This window comes from Microcebus murinus, chromosome 30 (genome assembly GCF_040939455.1).
Source record: "Microcebus murinus isolate Inina chromosome 30, M.murinus_Inina_mat1.0, whole genome shotgun sequence".
Taxonomy (NCBI): domain Eukaryota; kingdom Metazoa; phylum Chordata; class Mammalia; order Primates; family Cheirogaleidae; genus Microcebus; species Microcebus murinus.
Genome location: NC_134133.1, coordinates 862,731 through 889,094, shown reverse-complemented (window position 1 = coordinate 889,094; position 26,364 = coordinate 862,731). Strand labels below are relative to the sequence as shown.

General features: G+C 42.0%; 1 protein-coding gene across 1 annotated transcript in view; it reads left to right on the top strand.

The window, feature by feature from the left end:
* The window catches only part of TAFA1 (TAFA chemokine like family member 1), a 488,138-nt gene extending 462,387 nt beyond the window's left edge, over positions 1 to 25,751 (top strand). Inside the window, exons 4-5 of the mRNA XM_075998829.1 lie at positions 15,198 to 15,322; positions 22,241 to 25,751. Coding sequence (XP_075854944.1) covers positions 15,198 to 15,322; positions 22,241 to 22,258 — 143 coding nt within the window. The 3' untranslated portion in view covers positions 22,259 to 25,751. The remainder of the gene's footprint in view (positions 1 to 15,197; positions 15,323 to 22,240) is intronic.
* The last annotated feature ends 613 nt before the right edge of the window (positions 25,752 to 26,364 follow it).

Genomic DNA, 26,364 nt, shown 5'->3' with positions numbered 1-26,364 from the left:
GCCCAAGAAAAAGAGTATTATTATTATTATCACCAGGAATTAGGAGAGCTCCCTTGAGTTGGCAAAAAGTCTCTGAAAGTTCTTTGTGTCGCTAGAGCAGACAGCTTTTTTCCAAAGAAGTAGGGGCTGTGTGTAGCTCTCTGCATTCTGCTGGGATCTCTTAGAAAACAGCTCACGACAAACAAGAGATCTCTTGCTGTTTGTGTTTTACCTTCAAATTTGCAGGAGGTTAGCCTTTTGCCTCATAATGCTCATTTTAATACAAAAGCAATTTTGTAAATTATTTAATGCTTGAATTACTTCCTCAGTCAGGACTCCTCTTATTGTCGCCAGCCTGACAGTCTAAATTAGCTCCACTTTTTATTTTTCCCTGACAGCAAGCTGTATCTTCTTATGCATCATAATTTGTCAATACACATTGTCTGGAGCTTACATGCAAGAGACTCCTGCATGCCGATTTAGGGTGGGGGCCGAACTAGAAGGGAGAGGCTCAGACGCAAAATTTAAAGAGTTTATTTGAACCAAAGTGGGGCCAGCTGCCCAGCACACTCAAGATTTAAGAGAACCCCTGGAGATGAGATTATTCCTGCAGCCTTTGTTACAAGCCGGGTTTTTTTTGTTTTTTTTTTTTTTGAGACAGAGTCTCGCTTTGTTGCTCAGGCTAGAGTGAGTGCCATGGCGTCAGCCTCGCTCACAGCAACCTCCAACTCCTGGGCTCAAGCGATCCTCCTGCCTCGGCCTCCCGAGTAGCTGGGACTACAGGCATGCGCCACCATGCCCGGCTAATTTATATATATATATATCAGTTGGCCAATTAATTTCTTTCTATTTTTTATAGTAGAGACGGGGGTCTCGCTCAGGCTGGTTTTGAACTCCTGACCTTGAGCAATCCGCCCGCCTCGGCCTCCCAGAGTGCTAGGATTACAAGCGTGAGCCACCGCGCCCGGCCTACAAGCCGGGTTTTAAAAGGCAGAGAAGGGGAGCAGAAAGTGGCTTGCTACAGAAGCTGTTCATCAGGAATTCTCATTGTTTTATGGAAATCACATGGATCAGTAATTGGCTATGCATTGGATCTATGCATTGTTGTATGCATTGCTGAGATGCAGGGTATGGTTTGTAGTACCCAGGGGGACATTGTCACGTTCATTCACAGCTACCTGTGGCAACAGCAAGCAGTTTCAAGAGAAGAACACATAGCTCAAGGGGAAGAGTGGGACTTCATGGCCGTCTCATTTTCATGCCTCTCTGGGCCCCATGATTTTAAAAGGACTTGCATTCCTCAGATAAAAGTTCTCCTCTTTTCTCATTGGGGAGCCCTGTCTCTTTATTGCACCTCTACCATAGCAGTTAAGGAATAGCTTTTGAATGGCTAAAAGATAACTTTTGCCTCCAGGTACCTTCAAGGAAAACTCCCACTCAGAGGGATCATACCGCACTTAACTTTTGGCTTTGAACCCTGCCCATTTCACAACCCTAACCCTCACCGAGATAAAATTGCCTCAGTTTGAAAAGCCCTATATGGGGCTGGGTGCGGTGGCTCACGCCTGTCATCCTAGCACTCTGGGAGGCCGAGGCGGGAGGATCGCTCGAGGTCAGGAGTTCGAAACCAGCCTGAGCAAGAGCGAGACCCCATCTCTACTAGAAATAGAAAGAAATTAATTGGCCAACTAATATATATATATATAGAAAAAATTAGCCGGGCATGGTGGCACGTGCCTGTAGTCCTGGGTACTCAGGAGGCTGAGGCAGGAGGATTGCTTGAGCCCAGGAGTCTGAGGTTGCTGTGAGCGAGGCTGACGCCACGGCACTCACTCTAGCCTGGGCAACAAAGCGAGACTCTGTCTCAAAAAACAAACAAACAAAAAAAAAAAAACAAGAAAAGCCCTAATGGAATAGAATTTGTAGAGGATACGCAAAGCTGCTCAGTCATAGCATCATTTATATATTAATTATATATTAGTTAAATATTCCCTGTATGGCTTTGAGATATATTGTAGATCCTCTAAATAAATACAATCTAATCTGTAAAGAATTAAGGTAGACATTGATAATAAATAAATAAATAAATAAATGTGTGTATACATAAATGTAGACATCCCAGAATTAGTATAAACTGGAATTTAAAGACAAGGCATTAACTGCAGGAAATTATACATAGCTGAATGATGGAGACATGGATAAATAATAGTAATAGCTGCCATGCATTGAATATAAAGTCTATTAGGCATTACGCCAGGTGCCTTGTCTCATTGCAAATTCACAGTAACCAGTTGTGATTTTTAGCTCCATTTATAATTCAGGAAGCTGCGTCTCGAGCCCTAAGCAAAGCCATACTCCAACCGAGTGGTGGAGTTGAGATTCAGACTGTCTGTCATATACCCAAGAGCTTAGAGTCACAACCGATACATAATGATGCCCCCAAATTGGATCCTACCCTTAAATTTGTGCTCATGGGAAAGAGGAAGTTTGTAATGACCGCAGGGAAGGACGGTCAATGCCTTTCATGTCCTATTTGCTTTGATAAAGACAATAGCACACAGAGAGTCACCGCAGGTCTTCGGAAGAGAAGAGTTGTAACAGCTATTCCAAAAACCTGTGTAAAAAGGGAGACTGGGCGCGGTGGCTCAAGCCTGTAGTCCCAGCACTCTGGGAGGCCGAGGCGGGCGGATTGCTCGAGGTCAGGAGTTCGAAACCAGCCTGAGCAAGAGCGAGACCCCGTCTCTACTATAAATAGCAAGAAGTTAATTGGCCAACTAATATATATAGAAAAAAAAAAATTAGCCGGGCATGGTGGCGCATGCCTGTAGTCCCAGCTACTCGGGAGGCTGAGGCAGGAGGATCCCTTGAGCCCAGGAGTTTGAGGTTGCTGTGAGCGAGGCTGCAGCCACGGCACTCACTCTATCCTGGGCAACAAAGACAGACTCTGTCTCAAAAAAAAAAAAAAAAAAAAAGGGAGACTGGAGACCTGTCCCATCCCCCTAATGGATTTCTAGCCATTGCTTTAAATCGCATGACAGGTTGCACAAAACTGAGGCTGGAAATTTGTCTTGATTGACAGACTTACCATCTACCTCAGAGAACATGAATGCAATCGTATGCTCAACCATTTAATGTATGCTCAAACTCTCTTAAGTCATGGGAGCAAGCTGAGGGCTTGGCATGGTGTCAAAGAATAACGCTTTCCTCTCTCACTTTGTGAAGAATTGCCTTTTGTATTTGGCGTGATTTTGTTCTTTAGAGTAATAAAAATGATGATGCCAATGATGATAGCTAAGATCTATTAAACATTTACTGACTACCAGACACTTTGCTAAGAGTTTCAAATATATTTTGTCATGGAATCCTCACAACCCTTTGATATAGGTACTATTTTTTTTTTTCTTTCGCTCTTAATCTGATTTTTTTAATTCATTCGTTCGTAGATTGGAAGCTCTTGTCGTGAGCCACTACTCCATGCCATTCGGAGACGAGTGCAGTATGATCCCTAGCCTTCAGGAGCTTGCTGCCTAGCACAAATAGGGCTGCAGTGTTTCCTCAGTTGTTCATAGCGTTGCTTTCAGCTCTGCCCTCCTTCCCAATTCTGGTACAGGCAGCTAAAATCAAGACCTTGTCCCTGCTCTCTTTGAACACAATGGTGCTTAACTGGCATTTCTGCACCTTCCTGCTTTCCTCTTGCACACCACTGCCAATTCAACTTCCCCAGCCACCCCATTCAATCACATTTTCTTTCCTTTTTGCTCATAGAATCTAGATTTACTATGCCCTTGAACAAAAATAGCCCAAGCCCCTTGTTTTCAAGAACTTCTATAATTTGTATTAAGGTTTTGTCTTAGTCCGTTTTGTGTTGCTACGAACTAATAGAGAACGCACGCACTACCACCCCAGGGAAGGCATTAATCTATTCACAACCCAAACACTTTCCATTAGGCCTCTACCTCCAACACTGGGGATCAAATTTCAACATGAGATTTGGAGGAGACGAACATGCAAACTATAGCAGGTTTTCTCTACCTACTGCACAATATGAGCCTGCTCTTTTAGCACAATAATATATTTGCTACCGGAGGGTCATTTTGCTTATCTATACATCCTTACTGGAATTTATGCCAAAATCTCAGTAGCCCCCTGTTGAGAAATCCTGAGATAAACTGTGAGCTTCAATGGCAGGACCATGTCATGTTCTTTATTTTGTCACTCTCAGTAAATCAAGTAAGAGTTTGATAAATGTTTGCTGAATTAAAAGTCAAACATTATACATTGAAATGATAAAAAAAAGGGACTGCAATTGTTATTCAATATGATGTTATTTTCTACATTTATTACTCCTGCTGCTTATTAGTGCGTTGTTATATTTCCATGGGAAAAATACCTCATCAGTGAACAACAATAGCAGAAAAGGATTTCTGTTCTGTTCAGGATTTATCCTGAGAAGTGGATTGATCCTCCTCTGACAGTCTCTCTCTTGATCTATAGCAATAGGACCTGGTATAAGGGAGAAATAAAGACTCATGATTAAAGTGGCTTTAGTGGTTTTAAGAATCTCTCAAAGAAAGATGAACATTCTGGAAGGAGTTGAGGATCAGATATTTTCCTGAGCATGGCAAATTCACAGAGTGAATCCCAGAACCTTAGGGTTAAAAGGGACCATAAAGATCCTCCCTCATAATCACTACAGATAAGAGAAATTGGTTTTTGTGGCTGATATTTAATTAACTCAGTTCTTCTAAGGGATAAAAAGTCTTTGTTATATATCTACCTCACAAGTTTCTTATGGCTTCAGAAATTGTTCACTTGTGGGAATTTCTATTAAAATGCTATAACTAATTAAATCAAGCAATGTGTGGCTCAGACTAGGGAAAAAAAAAACAAGTGTAATCAACTGGCTCTTGCCCAAATTATTAAGTTAATTCGCTTTTATGAGAAAGTATTAAACGTTTTTTATTTTCCTCAAGTGTTTGTGTTTGACGTGAAATTTATTGTTGATAGAAATTCAGCAGAGAGAATTCATTCGCGTGTCAGTCAATATTTTTTTTTTAATTCCGTGAATGCTGAACACAAAACTAGAATGAGTTAGCACCGTAATGATGAAAAAACATGGATTTCATGATTAAACAGGCCTGGATTCTAGTGTTAATTCCTGTCCTTGCTATATGTAAGCTTGGGAAAGTTACTTAACTTCTTAAGGCTTCATTTTTCTCATCTGTAAAATGGGTTCATAATAATACCTATTTTATAGAGTTCTTACTGCCCAACCTGGTTCTGTTGCTCACTTCACAGAAGGAAGGCTATACCCTGAGACAGCAGATATTGCAGGTTAATTATCACAGAGTGGCCAAGCAAGGACATGGGAGAGATTTATCAATGTCATCTCCCCAAGAGTTTGATAGCTCAGGTCTTTTAAGGATGATATGGTGAGTAGAGGGCTAGGGAATCCGTACCGCTGATGGGTTGGGTTGGGGGTGAAATCATAGGAGTGTAGCAATGGTCTTCTTGCGCTGAGTCAGTTCCTGGGTAAAGTCAGGAAACCAGTTGAATCGGTTCCTTGGTATGGGCCACTGGTCTGGTTGGGTCATTCGGTCCACGGGAATCCACATATCTCAGATACCAGCCTGAGGTTTCAGGAGGGTGATATTATCTATGGGAGCAAATAAGAGAGCTACAAATCTTACAACTCCTGAGCAGTACGCAATTATAGGAAAGCAAGCTAGGGACCAATGGCTGGTTATTTTTTAACTATGCCCATACCTTTGCAGAATTCAGATCCTGCTACAGTTTCCACCCATGGCCCTTCATCAATTTTATAAGGGGCAGTTTCAGGGTTACTCTGAAGACTGAGATAATACATTTAAAGTACCTAACACAGAAACATATAAGGGGCGGTCAGTAAGTGTTAGTTATTGTTTACCCTTGCATTGACTATCATAATTCAAGATATGTAAGAATTAGTTATATTTACATTTTTCTTATGGAGGAGCAAGGAAAATTTCCTTCCCTCTCTGAAGGTTCAACTCTAAGTCTGTTAAAATTAATTGATGATAAGCCGGGCGCGGTGGCTCACGCCTGTAATCCTAGCACTCCGGGAGGCTGAGGCGGGCGGATTGCTCGAGGTCAGGAGTTCGAAACCAGCCTGAGCAAGAGCGAGACCCTGTCTCTACTATAAATGGAAAGAAATTAATTGGCCAACTAATATATATAGAAAATTAGCCGGGCATGGTGGCGCATGCCTGGAGTCCCAGCTACTCGGGAGGCTGAGGCAGGAAGATCGCTTGAGCCCAGGAGTTGGAGGTTGCTGTGAGCGAGGCTGACGCCACGGCACTCACTCTAGCCTGGTCAACAAGCGAGACTCTGTCTCAAAAAAAAAAAAAAAAAAAAATTAATTGATGATAGATCCACGGGACAAAAAGTGTACAAACTTATTTACGTGGACGTGGAAGTCCCCAAACGAGCCACATTTTTGCCACTCAACCAGGCTCACGTGCCCACTGCCAAGAGGAAGCCAATACAATGAGACAAAGAGTCGGGCTTTCAGTCTCCTTTGGGGATGCCTCAGAGAAGTCCTGTTTGCATCTGCTGTTTACTTCCCTAATGTGGATTTTCTTTCTCAATGCATCTTTCCCCCATGAGAGACAGCTTCCCAGAGCTACTTCTGTGATTGTAGCCCCTCTGGATTGCCTTATCAAAATGTGCGAAAGAAGTATATTTTGGGCTGGCCTATCTTGGTTTCCATCACTTACCCTAAGACAGAATTATACAAACAGTTAAATAGCATTGATATTAGCTCACTTTATGAAATCTAGTGGCTCATCCCCCTTACAGTCATCTGAAAGTTTTAGGTAGCTTCCAGTTAGGGAGAAGAGGAGGCAATTTTGAAGTTCTCACTTTGTGATTTTTTTTTAACAAATATATCATAGGAAACATGAATTTATGAGAAAATTAGAGTAAGAGTTTGTAGCTTGGTCTGGACATAAAGTGAGATGTATTAAAAATGACCGTGTAATATGCAAATCAGAAACAAAATTGGTTTCATAGCATCTTTGATAAAGCAACACTGTGCAGGAAACTAAAATATTTTACCCCCAAAATGTACTCCTTTGATGTATTTTGAGAGGGCTGTTCAGAGGTCCTGTAGACAGAAGTAGTTCTGCAAAGCTGTCTTTTTGGGGGTTAGATTTGTACCTCTAGGGGGGAAAAAATGAAGTAAACAACAGATGCAAACAGGCTTTCTCCAAATATCTGGGAAAGATTAACTGAGAGTTTGACACCTCTCTCTGAGTGCCGACACCTGCAAGGGTCCCTCTGTCCAACATACTGCCTTTGCTAGCCAGGTTTCTCCTCTTTTCCCCCCTCCCCTGGCCTGTTTTGCCACAATTCAAGCCCCCAATTCCTTCTGTAAGCTGAAGGTGGTATAAAAGAATCGACCACCTTGCCTTCGAGTTTTAATATTTTGTATGACTCCCGCGCACACGTGTGCACGTAACAAAATTTGTATGCCTTATTTTCCACTGTTAATCTATTACCAGTTTGTTTTATAGACTCAACTTATCAAACCTTCAGGGGAATAATTTAAACTTACCTACAACTGGAAGAAGGAACCAGGTTCTAACATGCCTGAGGGGAGTGCCAGCCCGTCAAACTCTGTTTAGGAGAGGCAACTGAAATGTGAATGTTTAGATATTGTAAGCAGGTTTCAGGACATTTTTTATTCTTGGAAAGAATTTTCTTTTCCCCTATGAGCCAGGGCATCCCTACAACCTTGAATTAAAGGTGATACATGGGTCTCAAGATCTATATATTTTTTTCCTAATGTCTACATTTTCATTCAGGAGACATTAATGTTTAAGAGAAAGGAAAATTGCTTTGTTAGCTTGCAACAAAGTAGGTCAGCTCCAAGAGGGCAGAGAGCAGCCCGAAAAAGGAGGGGAAACAGGGTTTTGTAGGAGGAGGCAAAAAGTGCTGAAGGCTGATGCCTTCAAATGCCACTGGCAGTTGTCCATGATTTGTATGCCTCTGTGAAAACAGAGTGACAATGTACCAAACAGAAGGACTGTGGGAAAGGCTCTTTTTGCTCAGAGTTGAGCATCATAAATGGTAGTAAATGTGACCAAACTGGTTCTGATTAAGCAGCAGCCAAAAGGGAGCTTCATATTATAGATTTTCAATAAATACTGGCACACCTTGATTTTTAACTTATGTTACCAAAAATTTTACAATTTATTGTTGATCCTTTTTAACACTATGTATTTTGTTTTCTTCCTGCCAATCAATGTGCTTCTCTTATTTAATATTGTCGGCTATTCGTTGACACAAATACGTTCTTTTACCCATGACAAGAATCTTCCCCCACTCCATGCCTGGATAGAGAGTGCATGCATCAAAAAGAAGAAGAAAAAAAAACCTTAAACTCTCATAATCATTCTGTACACTGTAGAAGATTTGTGTCTTGCATTTCTCTTGTAAATGGTCTTAATGCCACCCTTAAATGATGTACATTGGCTGAATGGATTTTACAAAAGAAACATAGCCCAAATATATGCTGTCTCCAAGAAACCTATTTAACTTGCAAAGCTTTTCACAGATGCAAGGTTAAGGGGTGAAAAAAATGTTCCATGCAAACGGAAACCAAAAGTGAGCAGGAGTAGGTATTTTATCAAAATATCACGTTGTCTTACATATGGGCGGTGCTGTTGACAGGAATTTACCTCCTATGCTTGCTTGCCCTATCCAGCAGATTTGCATTTTATGAACTTTGGTCTGGTTCACATCAAGTATGGCAAAACTATCCTTGAGAAATTTTTTATATTGATGGTATAATAGAGTAGACATGACTTTGCCTACATAATCATACATAGTAATTATATTCAAAGTAAAGACTGAGGAAGACTGAATTCTGAAAGCAGGGAAGAGGAGGTAGGAGGGAAGGCCTTTCCTGTTAAAACCCAGCAGCAGACCAAGAAGTACTTCTACTGTGAGTTCCCTGCCCACTGTCCCTCCCAGGTCCTGCCTGCCTGGATGTTCCAGTAAAGCAGGGCATTCCCCAAAGCAGAGGGACATTAAGCCAGCATGGGTACTCTACAGGCAAGTAAGGACCAGCATGCTTTTCCCTAGCATGGTCAAGAAATTGAACTTGGGAGATTAGTAGTACAGGCCCACAGGCAGGGTCTTGTATCCACCAAAAGACTTAATTGTGTTGCCTGCAGACACAGAGAAGAGATTTGTGAACTAATCTTGGAAATCAAGGGAGCCCATGGCAGCAGAACTACAAGGATGGGTCTGAGTCCATGAAAGAGAAAAGATTTCAAAGACCTCCATCTCCCTTTACTGTCCTCCATCTCTCCCGTGGGTATCTGTCCACACACATAGTACACCACTGCTATAACCTACAAATAACTATCAATTGAGAAAACCACAGCACTAAGGATATCTATAGCCAATGTGTCCATCCAGAACCTAGACCCCCCCATAAAGTACCCATAAGCAAAGCCAAAGGTCTTTACCCAACATGTGCTACAGGCACACTCTTAAGTAAGAGTGAGGGGGGGAAGAATTCCACCAAAATAAAAGAAAATTTAAAAACAAGAAGTGACAGCTGCTCCAGGAATCAGTACAAGAACACTGGAAGTACAAAAAATCAGAGTAAAATGACCACCCTCAAAGGAGCACACCCACTCTCTACCAATGGATCCCAACCAAAAATGAAAACACTGAAATGACAGGTAAAGAATTCCAAATATGGATTTTAAGGAAGCTCAATGAGATCAAAGAGAAAATGGAAAAAAGACTCAAAGAAACCAGGAAAATAATTCAGGAAATGAATGAAAAATGTACTAAAGGGGTAGAAGATATATTGAAGAAAAACAAATAGAACTTCTAGAAATGAAAAATTCATTTAGGAAAATATAAAACACAGTGGAAAGTTTTAAGAATACACTAGACTATGCAGAATAAAGAATTTCAGAGCTTGAAGACAAGTCTTTTGAAACCCAATCAGTTAAAATTAAAGAACAAAAAAGTAAGAGGAACAAGAGGAACATTTCTATGAGAAATATGGGATTATGCAAAATAGCCAAATATAGGAACCATAGGGATCCCAGAGGGTGAAGAAGGAAAAGGCCTGGAAAATCAATTTGAGGGAATAATTGAGGAAAACTTCCCTGGTTTTGCTAGAGATTTAGACATCTGTCAATAGACAAGGAGCCCAATGAACACCTGGGAGATTCATTCTAAAAGGGGCATCACCAAGGCATATAGTCATCAGACTGGCCAAAGTGCATGTGAAGGAAGATACCCTATGAGATGTGAGGTGAAAACATTAAGTAATTTACAAAGGAAAACTTATCAAACTAACATCAGAATTCTCAACAGAAACTGTAAAAGCCAGAAAAGAATGGGGTTCTATCTTTAGTCTTGACTTAAGCAGAATAACTGCCAGGCAAGAATTTTGTATCTTACAAAAACTAAGTTTTATAAATGAAGGAGAAATAAAGTCTTTCCTGGATAAGCAAACACTAAGGAAATGTATCACCACTAGACATGCCCTACAAGAAATGCTTAAAAGTGTGCTAGACATGGAACATAACAATGGATACCCACCAGTATAAAGACACCCCAAAGTTAAAATTCATAGGTCTTGTAAAACAGTAACACAAGGGAGAGAAGAAAGCAACTACGTAACAATCAAAATGATGATCAGAACGGTATCTCACATATCAATAGCAACATTGAGTGTAAATGGTCTTAATGCCACCCTTAAATGATGTCGATTGGCTGAATGGATTTTACAAAAGAAACATAGCCCAAATATATGCTGTCTCCAAGAAACCCATTTAACTTGCAAAGATTTTTCACAGATGCAAGGTTAAGGGGTGAAAAAAAAATGTTCCATGCAAACGGAAACCAAAAGTGAGCAGGAGTAGCTATTCTCATGTAAGACAAAATAGACCTTAAATCAACAATGGTAAAAAAAAAAAAAAAAAAAGATGGTCTTTATATAATGGTAAAGGAATCAATTCAACAAGAAGATACCTCAATATATATGCACCTAACACAGGAGTTCCCCCAGATTCATAAAACAAATTCTATTAGATGTAAGCAAAGAAATAAACAGCAACTTCCTAACAGATGAGGACTTCGACATTCCACTGACAGAAGTAGACATTTATTTCATCAAGGAAGAACATTAACAAAGAAACACTGGACATAAATGGGACTCTAGAAGAAAATGGACCTAACAGACATTTAAAGAGCATTCTACCCCAAAACTTCAGAATATACATTCTCATCAGCACATGGGACATTTTCCAAGATAGATCATATGTTAGGTCACAAAACAAGTCTCAGCAAATTTAGAAAAATCAAAATCATACAATTTGTATTTTCAGACCACAGTTTCATGAAACTGGAATCAATTCCAAGAGTAATTCTCAGAACTCCACAAATACATGGAAATTAAACAACCCGCTGCTGAACAATCCTTAGGTTATTGACAAAATCAAGATAGAAATCAAAAAATTTCAAATCAAACAACAAAGGTGACACAAGCTTCCAGAATCTATGGGAAAAGCAGCAAAAGCAGTGCTAAGGGAAAAATGCAGAGCCTTGAATGTTTAAATTAAAAAAGGCAGAAAGATGACAAATTAACAAGTTAATGTCACACCTCAAGGAACTAGAAAAAGAAGAACAAACCAAACCCACAGCTGGCAGAAGGAAAGAAATAACAAAGCTCAGAGCAGAGCTAAATGAAATGGAAGTAAAAAAACAATACAAAGAATCAATAAAACAAAAAAGTGGCTCTTTGAAAAGATAAACTAAATCGATAGACCACTAGCTAGATTAATCAGAAACAGAAGAGAGAGGACTCAAATAAGCTCAAGCAGAGATGAAAAAAAGAGGCATTACCAATGATACCACAGAAATACAAAATATTATCTGTGAATACTATAAAAACCTCTACACATACAAACTAGAAATCCTTAAGGAAATGGATAAATTCTTAGAAACACACAACCTCCCAAGCCTGATTCAGGAAGGAACAGAAATCCTGAACAGACCATTAACAAGTAGCACAATTGAAATAAGTAGTAAAAAAATCCAACACTAAGGCCAGGAGCAGTGGCTCACGCCTGTAATCCCAGCACTCTGGGAGGCCGAGGCAGGAGGATCACTCAAGGTCAGGAGTTCAAAACCAGCCTGAGCAAGAGCAAGACCCCATCTCTACTAAAAAAGAAAGAAAGAAATTAATTGGACAACTAAAAATATGTAGAAAAAATTAGCCAGTCATGGTAGCGCATGCCTGTAGTCCCAGCTACTTGTGAGGCTGAGGCAGGAGGATTGCTTCAGCCCAGGAGTTTGAGGTTGCTGTGAGCGAGGCTGACACCATGGCACTCTAGCCGGGGCAACAGAGTGAGACTCTTATGTCCAAAAAAAAATCCAACAACAAAAAAGCCCTGGTCCAGATGGATCACAGCCAAATTCTACCAGACCTACAAAGAACTGGCACCCGTTCTACCAAAACTGTGGTGTAACACTGAGAAGGGGGTAGCCCTCCCTCACTCATTCTACTAAGCCAGTATCACCTTGATACCAAAGCCAGGAAAGGACACAACGATAAAAGTAAAAACTACTGGAAAAATACTTCTTATGAACATAGATGCGAAAATCCCGCCTCACCAAATTACTAGCAAACCAAATTCAACAGCGTATCAAAAAAGGGTCATCCTCCACAATCAAGTGGGTTTCATCCCAGGAATGCAAGGATGGTTCAGTATACACGCTAATCAACAAATGTGACTCACCACGTAAACTGATGTAAACACAAAGACCATAGGATCATCTCAGTAGATACAGAAAAAGCATTCAATGAAATCCAACACTGCTTCATGATAAAAACCCTCAACAAACTAGGCATAGAAGGAACATACCTCACGATAACCAAAGCTATGTATGGCAAAACCACAGCCAACATCTTACTGAACGGGGAAAATTCGAAAACCCTCCCCCAGGGCACTGGGACAAGACATTGTCACCACTTGTATGGTGACACACAATACTGGAAGTCCTAGTGAGAGCGTGCAGGCAAGAGAAATAAAGAAAGGGCATCCAACTAGAGAAAGAGGATGTCTAACTGTCCCTGTTTGTTGACTGTGTAAGTATCATATTTAGAAAACCCTAAAGACTCCTCCAAAATATTCCTAGAACTGATAGATAAATCCAGTAAAATCTCAGCTGCAAAATCAATGTGCACAAATTTGTAGCATTTTCTATATTCTAGTAACAGTCAAGCTGAGAGTCAAATCAAGAATACAACACTGTTCACAATAGCTGCAAAGAAAATGAAATTCCTAGGAAGATACTTAACCAAGGAGGTGCTGGAAGGACACAGAATTTCAACGTGATCCTGCCTCCCTGCAGAGTTTATTCCATTCCATGGTAACTGTAATCCTCCATGACGTCCACAGATGTCATTTGGCTTCTTTGTGGCCGTGAGACTTAAACGTCACGTTGGAGACTCCCCTTTGAGACGTGTGGGATTGAGTGGCGAGAATCTCAAGAAGGATAGTTCTTGTCTAGCGCGAAAACAGCCAACCAGAAATTATCGTCAAACCAACACTGGCTGGTGATTTGAAGACTCTGAATGGGAACAGCCCCGGTGGATCTGTGAAGAACCAACACCCCGAGGATGCACAGAAAGGACCGATGCTTATGCAAAAATAATTTTTCAACCAAGGCATTAGGGGAGATGTGGAGTTTCTTCATATGTATCAAGTGAATGTAATCACTGATGTTATAAAATCTTATGATCAAAAACGTGTGCTTCAGTCGCAAAGTTGTGGAAACAACCCAAGTGCCCATCAATACACGAGTGGATTAATAAAATGTGGTGTGTGTATACCATGGAGTACTATTCAGCTATAAGAAACAACGGTGATCCAGCACCTCTTGTATTTTCCTGGATAGAGCTGGAACCCATTCTGCTAAGTGAAGTATCCCAAGAATGGAAAAACAAGCACCACATGAACTCACCAGCAAATTGGTATTAACTGATCAACACCTAAGTGGACACATTGGAATAACATTTATTGGGTGTTGGGGGTGGAAGAGGGGAGGAGGGGATGGGCATATACACACATAATGAGTGCAATGTGCACCATCTGGGGGATGGACATGCTTGAAGCTCTGACTCAAGGGGGTAGGGGGGCAAGGGCAATATAGGAAACCTAAACATTTGTACCCCCATAATATGCTGAAATTTAAAAAAAAAAAGTGTGCTATAAATACATACACTAAATTCATTGCCAGCTTCCTAGTATCATTGTCCTTGATCTCACCCTGAAAATTAGGGGCTGTTTTCTCAGACGCCCAACTGGTGACATTTTTACCCAAATCATATCAAACATATTATTAAAATAAAAGGAAACCACAGCCCACGTCAACTAAACTTTCAACTGTAAAGAGACATTTCCATGTATTAGTAATCTTGATTTTTATTTTGCAACTTTTCTTGTGTACTTACAGTCGATTCGTTTTTTTGTTTGTTGTTTTGGTTTTTGGGTAGGCCTTTGAAGAAAGGCCCTGGGCTCGGTAGGGGATAAACCTTAATGCTGGGTGGATCAATTGGCATTCCTATAAAGAATGCTTCAGTCATTCCGAAAAGTGTTTTAGGTATTTTTTGTCTCCTTCGCTGAAAAGAAATAGCACAAGGTCTATGAGCTACAAAAACTAACAGCACAAAAATTTCCTCCGGACCCGAAATGTTAAGTGTGGGGACCAAAAGAAAACGTCCCCTTTGCCCTGTGAAGGTTTTTGCGGGGCTGTTTTTGTCCACAGGCCCCTCTGAACAGCCCCCCCCCACCTCAAAATATGTCAAGGAAGGGAAGTCTCTTGTGGGTGAGATATTGGTCTCCTTCCTAAGTCTTCCCAGTCCACATGTTTTCATCAGACAAGGAGACTTCGGACAAGACGCTGCTTGATGAGACCAGACACCATAATTATATTTGCATTATGAGACGCAGACATTAAAACCTCATTTTTCTTAATAGGGATTTCGTAGCTAGCCATGGAAGATTGAAGAGGACTTGGTGGGCTTCAAGGAACAGGACAATGTGCAGGGGGTACCCGGCATGGGTGCTAAGGTTGTTGGGGTGAATTGCACACGTAATTGTTCCCTGTTTTGTTTTTGTTTTTGTTTTTGTTTTTTGTAGCCTCCATAGTTATCGGGAAGTGGTGGTGTGAGATGGAACCTTGTCTGGAAGGAGAAGAATGTAAGACTCTTCCGGACAACTCAGGGTGGATGTGCTCCACAGGCAACAAAATTAAGACCACAAGAGTAAGTCCACTGACTCCGTGTCCCCGTGCATGCTATAAACCGTACCGTGTGCCTTTGCTTTGCACAAACAGCATCCAGAGAAGGTTTGAGCAGGAGACAGGAAACACTCTTAGCCATGCAGATCAGTGTCCGCCCGGTGAATAAGAAGTCAGAGATTGAACTTGACGTTCCCCACACTCCCTGTGACCGAGTGAGTCATCAATAAAACGGGGTCGCTGTAGCCAGAGGAAAGAGTCGTGTGGGGTGGCTATTCGGATAGTTCTTGCGGGGTCTATGGTGCTCAGAATGATGAGCAAATAAAGGGCCTTCCCCGATGCACCCAGACGGTTTGCTGAGAAGGTTTGCATTGATGGACAGACGTTTTTCTAAGGGTTCTTTAAGGGAATTCTTTGACGATTCATTTTAGAGAACTGAAAAGGTTTTAGTGAAGGGAATGACTCAGTCCCTGGTTTCTCTCTGGTTGAATATGGGGAGCGCTTCAAAGTCTGTAACTACCTTTAAGGTGGGGTGGTCCGGCGTACCAGAGTGGGTGCCCTGATGCTAAAGCAGACTGGAAAGGCCCACCTAGCAAGATCTTATCCCTACAGGGCCTGGGTAGTCTGGGATTTCTAAAGGAGAAAGGTGTAGGAAATTGCTGAAGATGCTTAAGAGAGTAGCTGTGGCTCACGCCTGTCATCCCAGCACTCTGGGAGGCCGAGGTGGGAGGATCTCCCAGGGTCAGGAGTTCGAGACCAGCCTGAGCAAGAGCGAGACCCCTTGTCTCTACTAAAAATAGAAAGAAATTAATTGGACAACTAAAAATATATAGAAAAAATGAGCTGGGCATGGTGGCGCATGCCTGTAGTCCCAGCTACTCGGGAGGCTGAGGCAGGAGGATCGCTTGAGCCCAGGAGTTTGAGGTTGCTGTGAGTGAGGCTGATGCCGCAGCACTCGAGCCTAGGGGGACAGGTCTCAAAAAAAAAAAAAAAAAGAGAAAGAGTAACTGTTTACCCACTAATACAAAAGCATGTCAGTACTTTGCCAACCAGTATGGTCACATGTATGTGTGTCACTTGAATATCAACCTCTGTGTGTGTGTGTGTGTGTGTTTGTATGTGTGTTGTCATTTACTGAGGATTTTTTTAAAGCAAGCTCTACCAGTGACAAATCCTGGTATGCCGAAATTTTATTCTGCCAAAAGGGTGCCTCAAATTTAAATATGCATCTCTGATTCCAGCCCCCCGTATCACGGATCTTGATTTGTCTGTTCTCCTCCATATCATCTTTGCAATAAATGGTGCTGGGTCTTGAAGCTTTGTGATGCAGAAAACAAAAATAAATGCTTTGTAACACTATATAAAACACTCAGATAAAATAAGCGGAGACATTTCATTTTGTGGGTCAGACTTAGTTGCCTGCGTTGACCCCTCTAAGCAGGGAATGGCCGTGCCTCCCTGGCCTGGGGCCGGGAGGGGTCCCTGGCCCACCTCGTGCACCTGCATTTGCCTGAGTAGCTTGGTGTGGGTTGTTGCATTTTATTTCAGTCAAACACCTGCAGAAGAGAGTATTCAGAAATGAGTGTGGTGCATGCTACTTACCCACAGATACCATTTTAATTAGCTGATGAAGGAGTGGACATTATCATGTTTCCCTCTGGTTACGTTTCACCTGAAAATGATTTTATCAAATAATTTGAAAATCCCCTAACAAGTTTAGTTCAAGTTCTTCTGAATCATGGCCGGTAGGATTGGAACCCAGTCACCTCTGTTTTAAACACATTGCTGGTATCTATTCCACCAAATCTCATTCTCTATTCCAAATGATACCCGATGACCCTTTATCAAAGGTAAAAAGCCTTTGTCTTATGGTGTTTCCAGACCTGCAACTCAGTCAAGAAAAACGATTCATGTCAGGATTTAAATATGTGAAATTCCAAAGAGCACCGACGAGGGGACTCTTTGGAAGCTAGAATAGAAACTCAAACAAACAAAAAAAAAAAACACCCAGAAATTATTAATGCTACTTTTTCATGTCCTATGTAACTTTCTTTTATTTGGCCTCTGTGGAGTACATTTTGAAAGCATCAGAGGCATGTTGTAAATGCACCTTAGACATTCTCCGGCATGCCAAGAGTATCGTGCAGAATCTGATCACAGTAACAGGGCTGGTGTAGGCCGTTTGCTCCCGCCCCGGGTGGGGTGAGTCCCACCCAGACAGTGGAAGGTACAAGGACAGGTTACAAATCACAGCTGCAGTCGGTCTGAGAGCAGAGTAGGTATCTGTCACTAAAATCTGTCAGGTTTTAGTCTGAAAATGTCGGTTCTTGGCGTGTTCTTGGCGTGCTCTTGGCCGAAGAATGACCAGACGTGCCAAAGTCAGGCAGGCGTAAAAATGAGGTTTATTGAGGAGAAAAAAAGGTGGGATTGTAGGGCAAGAGCAAGATACAGCAAGATGCAGAGCAGATGACAACCAGGCCCATTGCCACAGCAGAACAAGCAGAAGGAAGGGCAAAGAGAAGGGTTGGTTATGGTCTGCGTCTTGTTGCGTAGTGCCAGACTGGGACTTCCCTTGTGGCTCAGAAGTCACCATGGAACTTTGATTGGACAGTTGGGAGCTGAGGTCATGCAGGTCATTCTCGGTCAAGTTCCAGGCTCTCTGGTACCTGTGCTGCTTGGCCCGTGAGTGAGATCAGACAGTCCTCTGCATTCTTTTGCAGCTGGTGCATTAAGTTGACTGGCAGATTCACGGGGCGTTCCCTCCTCCCCCAGTCCCTGGGGAGATTGGGGTGTGGCAAGACCAAGATGGGGGCCATGGCGCCCACTTTCATCCCTGGGAGACCCGGAATCCCTCACCTACCACGTCTATTTCGGGAGAGGAATTAGGAGATTGCTCTAGTCTTGCGAACTGCTTATCAGTCCACTGAGAACTCTCAAGTCTGTCTTTTGAGAATAAAAAAAGAGGACACTTTGGGGAAGAAGCTATACTTTTTAAACCTGCCAACGACTCAAACACTGCTGCCCACATATATTTTTTTCTCCCCCCACCTTCCCAGGAAATTCCCAATGAAATAAGCACTTTTTAAACACAGAAAGGCGCCCGTTAAGTCTAAACACGTAGGCACTATGCATTCTTTGCAAATGGCGTGCAAACGCCAGCCCTTAGTCCGTATGCTCTGAAAATATTAAATTTATATTAAATTTTTCTTGTGTGCCCCATGTTATTTTTCCCTATCAGAGCACAACTATTCCTGCACACTTCAAACATGGGCTCTGGTCATTTTACTTTCAGAATAGTTCAGTGTACTGACGCACTCTGATTATTATGAGTCACGTGTTTTCATTGCTCTTATCAGAGGTAAGAAAAATAAAAAGAGCCACGTCTTTTATGCTCTTTTTTTTTTTTTTTTTTTTGGTAAGATTGATTCAAAAAGAGCACTCTCAAAAAAAAAAAAAAGAAAGAAAAAAAGCTGAAGAAACACACCCAGATTGTTGATGGCAATCTGAGCACTCCCATCATGCTATTATTTTAAAAGTAACTCCAGTATACAGATAATATCAGGAAAGGGTCCTGGGACTTCATTCTCCTTCCCTTTTAAAAGATTTTTCCAAACCTTCCTTCTCCGTGGGTTACTCCTAAACTAATAATCCTGAGACAAAATCCTCAGAAGTCTTTGAAATGTAGATAAACAGATGATGCTTCAGAGAGCGACCTAATTTCAAATTTTATGGTGTTCGTTTTTTTAAGGGGGACAAAGAGTAGAAATTCAGTGTTTCATCCAGACTGCCCGACACCCCAGAGCAGGGGCTAGCCCGGCCAACAGGCCACAGTCTGAAGGAAAACCTTGGGGACATGGGGTCTGCGTGGCAATACAGCCCACAGAACGGAGGAGAGAAGACAGGTGGGATTAGGTGAACCCTTTCCTTCCAGGAGATTTGGAGGGGTGAATCTTGGGAGGAGACTGGCGGACTCCCAGATGTCACACTATAGAAAGGAAATAGCTACCTTGGGAGATTTCCCAAGACCCAACCCCGAGCAGAGTCAAGGTGGCAGGAAACACCCTCCTGGGATTAAACTTAACGCATCGGGGTGATGTTCATGGCTAAATTTGAACCCTGTCTCTGCTTAATCCTTCCTTGAACCGTTTCGTGAGTTGGTAGTTAACAGCAAGACTAACCACTCTCGTTATTGACCAGAGAGATCTTTCCCCGTGGTTGTAGACACCTATTAATTAATTTCTTTCCATTAAGCTAATATATCCAGTGCATTCGTCTGAACGTTGCAGAGGCTCCATCCCAGGCGTTCCGGATCACATCGATACCTTTTGTGTTCGGGAACAATGGCTTAATTTGGAAAGGCAGAGCTCCACCTTGGAGGGCATAAGCTATTTGACCCTGCCGTACTACTTCCGGCTAAAAACCGGAAGGACGTCAATTGTTTGAGGACAGGAAAGAGAAAAAGAGGATGAAAAGAGGAGAAAACCAAAGTCACTTGAAAAGAAAAATTAACAGGTTAAAAGTAAGCAGAGCATAACCTGGTGTGATACCCCGGGAAGTATCAAGCAACTCTGGATCTTGCTCCATTCCATTGAGTGTGATTGTCACTCAAACTAGTGAGAAGAGCGTCCGTTAGTGCAAAATGGAAAGTCAAAGTGTCACCCCTAAAAGGGAGAGTTTGCAGAACCTCAGATTGCATAACTAGCCACAGTAGCCCTCCTGTCAAACCTGCGTTTTGTGTGACTGGCCCAACGTGTGTCCACCACGGCCGGTTGTCCGCTCTCTCCAGGGTCCCTCCTCCTAATGACAATGACAAAGTCTGGTTTTGCACACCTCCGCCCATTCCAAGAACCCTCGGTGTCTGCGTATTGCTGAGAGGGAAAAGTACTAGCTTCAGCATAATCGAGGTGCAGTCCAGTTTGCATGACGTACTTTTTAAAGACAGAATGAGAACGAGAGGGAGAGAGAGGGATCTCTAAAGAAATAATAACTGTTCAGAAGGATAAAGACTTGGAAAATAAGGAAGAGACATTGAAAGCCATGGAAAAATATCGAGAGATTTAGAGATTGCAGGAAGAAAGAATAAACAAACAAACCAATTTACACTATCACAATTCCCCCTGGGTCCAAGTGAACGTAATCATTTCTTTAGCCAATAAATATATTTAAGCCTCCACGATCTACATGCCATGCATTAAGGTTTTGGGGGTATATGTGATGTTGGACATGACAGAACTCTTGGTCTTCTGTAAAGGACAGGGCTTAAGGTAGGGAGGAGGGAAGAGAGGTAAAAGAAAGACAGTTGAAATTTAGTTTCGTGAATGTCACTTTGTCTCGTCTTTTTGTGAAAAGAGAAGACAGTGTAAACAAAAGGTGATAAGGGTCACTGGAGTGTGGGAAACCAGGGTTTGGAAGAAGACTCTATTATTTTTAAAGATGAGGGTAAGAAAATATAGGTGGGAAGACTTCTCATGCATCCTACCCCTGGCCCAACCGACGTTCGAATGCAGACTTTTGTCATTGGTCCTGCCTAACTCTGAAAACTTTAAATGGGCTCAGAACGCGCGATTTCTAAAACTAAAAACAATTAAGAGGCAATAAAGAAAGGTAGGGCCGGGCGTGGTGGCTCACGCCTGTAATCCTAGCACTTTGGGAGGCTGAGGCGGGCAGATTGCTCAAGGTCAGGAGTTCGAAACCAGCCTGAGCGAGACCCCGTCTCTACCAAAAATAGAAAGAAATTAATTGACCAACTAAAATATATATATACAAAAAATTAGCCGGGCATGGTGGCGCATGCCTGTAGTCCCAGCTACTCGGGAGGCTGAGGCAGGAGGATCGCTGAGCCCCGGAGATTGAGGTTGCTGTGAGCCAGGCTGACACCATGGCACTCACTCTAGCCTGGGCAACAAAGTGAGACTCTGTCTCAAAAAAAAAAAAAAAAAAAAGCAAAAAAAAAAAAAAGAAAGGTACCTCATTTCCTCAAACTCTAGAAGTTTCCACTTTATTAGAATTGTTATTTGTGTTCTTGGCGATTCTCTGCACATGCATTTTTTTAAAAAAAAAAATACCTGATTCTTTGGTACCCTATTCAAATGGATTAAAATATGTCCACAGGTATAAGAGTATATACTGGATTGTCCTGAAACACGGTGTCATTGGGCGGAACAGTTCCTCACCTTGCCAAGGTCTCCTGTGTTCCTACACAGATGTGGTCTGACCTTGACAATGACCTCACCTCGTGCCAGCCCTCTGCGTCTTACAACACCAGCCTGAGAAGGCCATGGAATGAATGACCTAGTCGGGTCAAATCTCGTCAGAGGACTGCAAATTTACAGAATTTGCAAGCCCTAGTGTAAAACGAGAACGCAGGGCCCTTGTTCTAAAATTGTTAACCACTTCAAGATGATGCATTAAACCAAGCATGTGGGTGGCCCTTTCCAAGACAGGGCCCTATGCAACCCATGGAAGCCAGTCCCCTGTAGACCTCAAGAGTGTACCCCCATTGCTCCAAGAGTCTCTCTTCCCCGTCGTGACAAGAATTCACTGAAGGAATTGATGAAAATATGGTTGCCCGTCGATATACTTTGATCAGCATTTGCACAAACTATTGCTCTAAACTTTAAGATTTTTATTGGGTTCAAAATCCTGAATGGGCAGGTAGGACTCGAGGGGGAAGGAGGGCGGGTATAGACACACATGATGAGTGAGATGTGCACCGTCTAGGGGATGGTCACGCTTGAAGCTCAGACTTGTAGGGGGAGGGGTGCCAGGGCATTATTTGAAACCTTAAAATTTGCACCCCTATAATACGCTGAAATAAAAATAAAGAAATAAATGAAAATCCTGAGAATCCAAGACGTCCTTGCTCTCTGCGTGATCACATTTCTTTTTGTGCTGCTTGTTCTCCCTGAAATGTCTTCTTCTTTCTTTCTTTCTTTGGTTTCAGATTCACCCGAGAGCCTAACAGCAAAAGCATTTGTGGTAGTGAAGGAAAACCCACCCTGCGGAAAACACACACTTTGAGAATCCAAGACATCTTACACGTTGACAAGCCAAATGGATTTCTTATTTGCACTTTGGTTACCAGATAATCCCAGTGCAGTTTACTGCGTGTATCGAAATATCCCGTCGTGAGAAGACTCAAGAGTTTTGGGGCAACACCAGGGGAAGTGGGTTTTCAAAAAAAAAAAAAAAAAAAGGGGGGGGGTTTTCTCAGTGAAATTTTTTGGGATCATGAAGAACGCTCAACTATCTTCTAATCTGAATCTAGAGTTACTTTGTACCATTTGAAATATATGTGTATATATATATATATAATATTTTGAAATATTATATATTCTCTTCAAGAAACGGACAGTACCACAGTTTGAGATGGCTGATGTGCCCCTTTGAGTTTTGGGTGTTGGGTCTGTTTTGCTTTGTTCTGTTTGTCATTTCTTTTTCTCTCGGCGAGGAAGATCCGAGCCCTTTTTGAGAATTCAAGTCGCCGCCGGGTGGAAGGCCACAGCTACAGGTGGACTCCTGGAATAGGAGGGAGGCATCGTGACAGTACTGAGTCAAGAGCTCCCTTTGTCTCTGCCAGACGAGCCTAGGAAGCACAGCGTCCTGTTTTCATTGCTTTCTGCCCCGTGCAATAATAGTAGCATGCAAGCTTGACTTCCATAACCATGCTTTATATCCGACTGATATGTAATAACCGTTCTAACCTCTTCCAGGAAAATATTTTTAGAGCTACTAGCTTTTCCACGTCCACGAACACGAGGATTCTCGAGGTTGCTGCTCCGCCGTGCTATTGAGACTCTGGCAGAGTTGTGTTAGGGTGTGGGTCCCCGTATTAATAATCCTGTAAATATAGCGTCTTAAGGCTTGGTGTGGCTGCCCCAGAGCTGCAGAAATGTCCTCCAATTCGATCCAAAGTCTGGCACAGCATTAAGCACCCTGCTAGGTAGCCACACTCTTGTCACGGCGCCTCTTTCCATGTTTGGTTTGCTTTTTGCAAGAGGATTCCGACATCCCCTGGTGAGTGAGAGAGGAAGCCTACGGAAAGCAATTAGGTTTCAGAATGATCTATGTGACCAAACGTGGGACAGCCCTATTAAAGCGGTAAATGACTTCTTTCTAAACCTACTTGTCCTCTTTATTTGCCGTTTATTGTTGCTAAGTTGCCTTTGACCAAATGCAGGGAACACCCTGCCCCGGGCACTCACAGTCAACCAGAGCTGCTGCCACGAGCTCTTTGCTTCCATCGTGGCTATGACGTCCAACCCCAATAATTTGAAGACCAGAGACTCATGACTAATAACTCCAGGGCCCTCAATAAGCAAGGTGAAACGTCAGATCCGATCACTGGGCTTCCATGGTGCTCATGGCATGCTATGGGGCTAGCCCTCCCAAAAGGAAACTATTCAGCATCTTCCCTTTTGAAAGTTAACTCAGCTAATGCTTTATAAGAAGAAAATATCCACTCACATTTTAGTTCTCTTAGAGCTAGCATAAATCCCACTTTACATTCTAGCCACTTAGCTACCACGAGAGTGTATCTGTTTTCCCTGCAAAACCGATTCTCTGGAATGCATACTGGGAGGGCCTCTTATGACACCAGTGGCACGTTGGGGCCTGTAGTCTGGGCTTTTTAATTTAAAGCTCAGACCAAATCCAGGTTATCTACTAAGATAACCTGAAGTCTGAGTGAACGTGTAAATACTCTGACCGGGTAAATTGATTCTGCATCTCAAAGGCCTATAAGAGCACCTAGAGATAGAATCCTGGCTGCGAAATCGTGGTTTCCCAAAAACTTCCACAGCTATCTGCCAGAAGGTAGCATAAAATTCACACCAGTAAATCAGAAATTTTTTTTTTTTTTTAACTTATGGTCCAGATCCATATACCAAATAATACAGTAGACATCGCCTCCCATCTGTGAACTTTGGAACAAAAACTAAAATCATAAACTCGAAGAATTATCTAGAACAGACCGTCCCGAAATGTGGAGGAAAAAAAAAAAAAAACTTCTATAATCAAATGTATTTGGGACAAGTTTGTACACAGAAAAAAGCAGAAATCTTTCCTGAGAGAATTGTCAGAGGTATTAATATACCAGAAGGCATGGCATATCTTCCGGAAAAAATAGAACAAAAAATAGAACAAATATCTTCCAGAAAAAAATAGGAAAAAACTTCTATAATCAAATGTATTTGGGAAAATTTTGTATACAGAATAAAGCGGAAATCTTTCCTGAGAGAATTGTCAGAGGTATTAATATACTATCTTCCAGAAAAAAAATAAAACAAGGGAGTTTGTGTAAAAAGGCTCCAAAATCCAGGCATGTTGGGTGATCACTTGGCTAATGGGGAGCACATGCCTTGTGTAACAGGAAATTACAAGAAATTATTTTTATGGGAGGATGTAATCACTGCATTGCTATATTTTCACTTTTTCAAAAGAATCAGAAATCTAGGTGGTTTTTTTTTTTTTCTTTACCTGAAACTTCCTAACATTCCTAAAGTGAGGTGAACCAATTCTGTCTTGAAAATGCTGCAAGTATTAACACTGCCCCGTGTTCTATGAACATGTGGATTTTATACTGTGAGGTTGGTGTTCCCCGGGTTACTCTTTTAAAAGCACAGACCCTACTTGAAAAATCCAATGAGAAAAAAAGAAAGCTATTCTCCTTCATAAGGGTCTCACACATAGAGACACTTTTCCTAACTATTAAGATGTGATGCTCGTAGTTTTTCCTATTCCGTAACCCCCGCCTCTAAGTCAATGCAAGAGCCACGTCTGATAATTCATCTCCCACTGGTCAATTCATGCAATAGCCTCCCTTCTTGGAAAGATCTAGAGAAAGCAACAGAGGGGGAAAAAAAAAAAAAAGACCACATCAGAATCAGACAACCAGCCAATAAGACAGTGCAAATATTTGTATAAGTGTCGTCAAAATTCAATTTGGATTTATCCAAGTCCCTTACACAAACGTGTGAACAATCCGACTGTGTTTAAATAGAACTTGCTCCAGCCTGGGGGATTCAGTAGCTGCCATCTGCCTCTTGAATCTGAACATTTATGCTGGAAAAACTTTATATCACGTATTTCTGGTAATAAAGATCTCGGCGTGGTATGACTAATATCAATTTTGAGCTTGTGCATCCAGTATAACGAATAACGCTATAACATAACTGGGGTGCACGCGAAGAGTTTCATGCAGAACCTTTCTTTTGGTAAAAGGAGAAAGATGGCTTATTTTATAGGATGAAGATTTTCAAGCAGAGTAAAGTTTATTTGTTGACATCTTTTGGGTGATTAGATTTATCTACCAATAGACTTGGCAAGCACATCGAGAAGTTTACAGGCTTGGATTTTTTTTTTTTCTGTTATGAATGAGGAAGAGTGTTTCCACCAACACACAATCCGACGTCTTTTCTTCTATCAGATAGAGTATAACTTTTGCCGGGCGCGGTGGCTCACGCCTGTAATCCCAGCTCTCTGGGAGGCCGAGGCGGGCGGATTGCTCAAGGTCAGGAGTTCGAAACCAGCCTGAGCAAGAGCGAGACCCCCATCTCTACTATAAATAGAAAGAAATTAATTGGCCAACTAATATATATAGAAAAAATTAGCCAGGCATGGTGGTGTATGCCTGTAGTCCCAGCTACTGGGGAGGCTGAGGCAGGAGGATCGCTTGAGCCCAGGAGTTGGAGGTTGCTGTGAGCGAGGCTGACGCCACGGCACTCACTCTAGCCTAGGCAACAAAGCGAGACTCTGTCTCAAAAAAAAAAGACCAAACAAATAGAGTATAACTTTCACAAAGCAATGTAGTGGATTTCTAGGGCGGTATATATTTCCACCCTGCCGTTGTCACGGATACAGTCAGTTATGGAGGATATAAAAATCGTTATTGTGACAAGATCCACTGCACTCTCACCTGCATGGGTCCACACTGCTTCCTGAAAGGCTGAGCATCATGTATTAATAGGGCTTTTTCTTTTAACTAAGACTGACGGCCCCCATCTCAAAAGCCGTTAGGGCTCGTTTGGCCAAGAAGTTGTGTCACGTCCGTTTTTGTGAGTTGTCTAC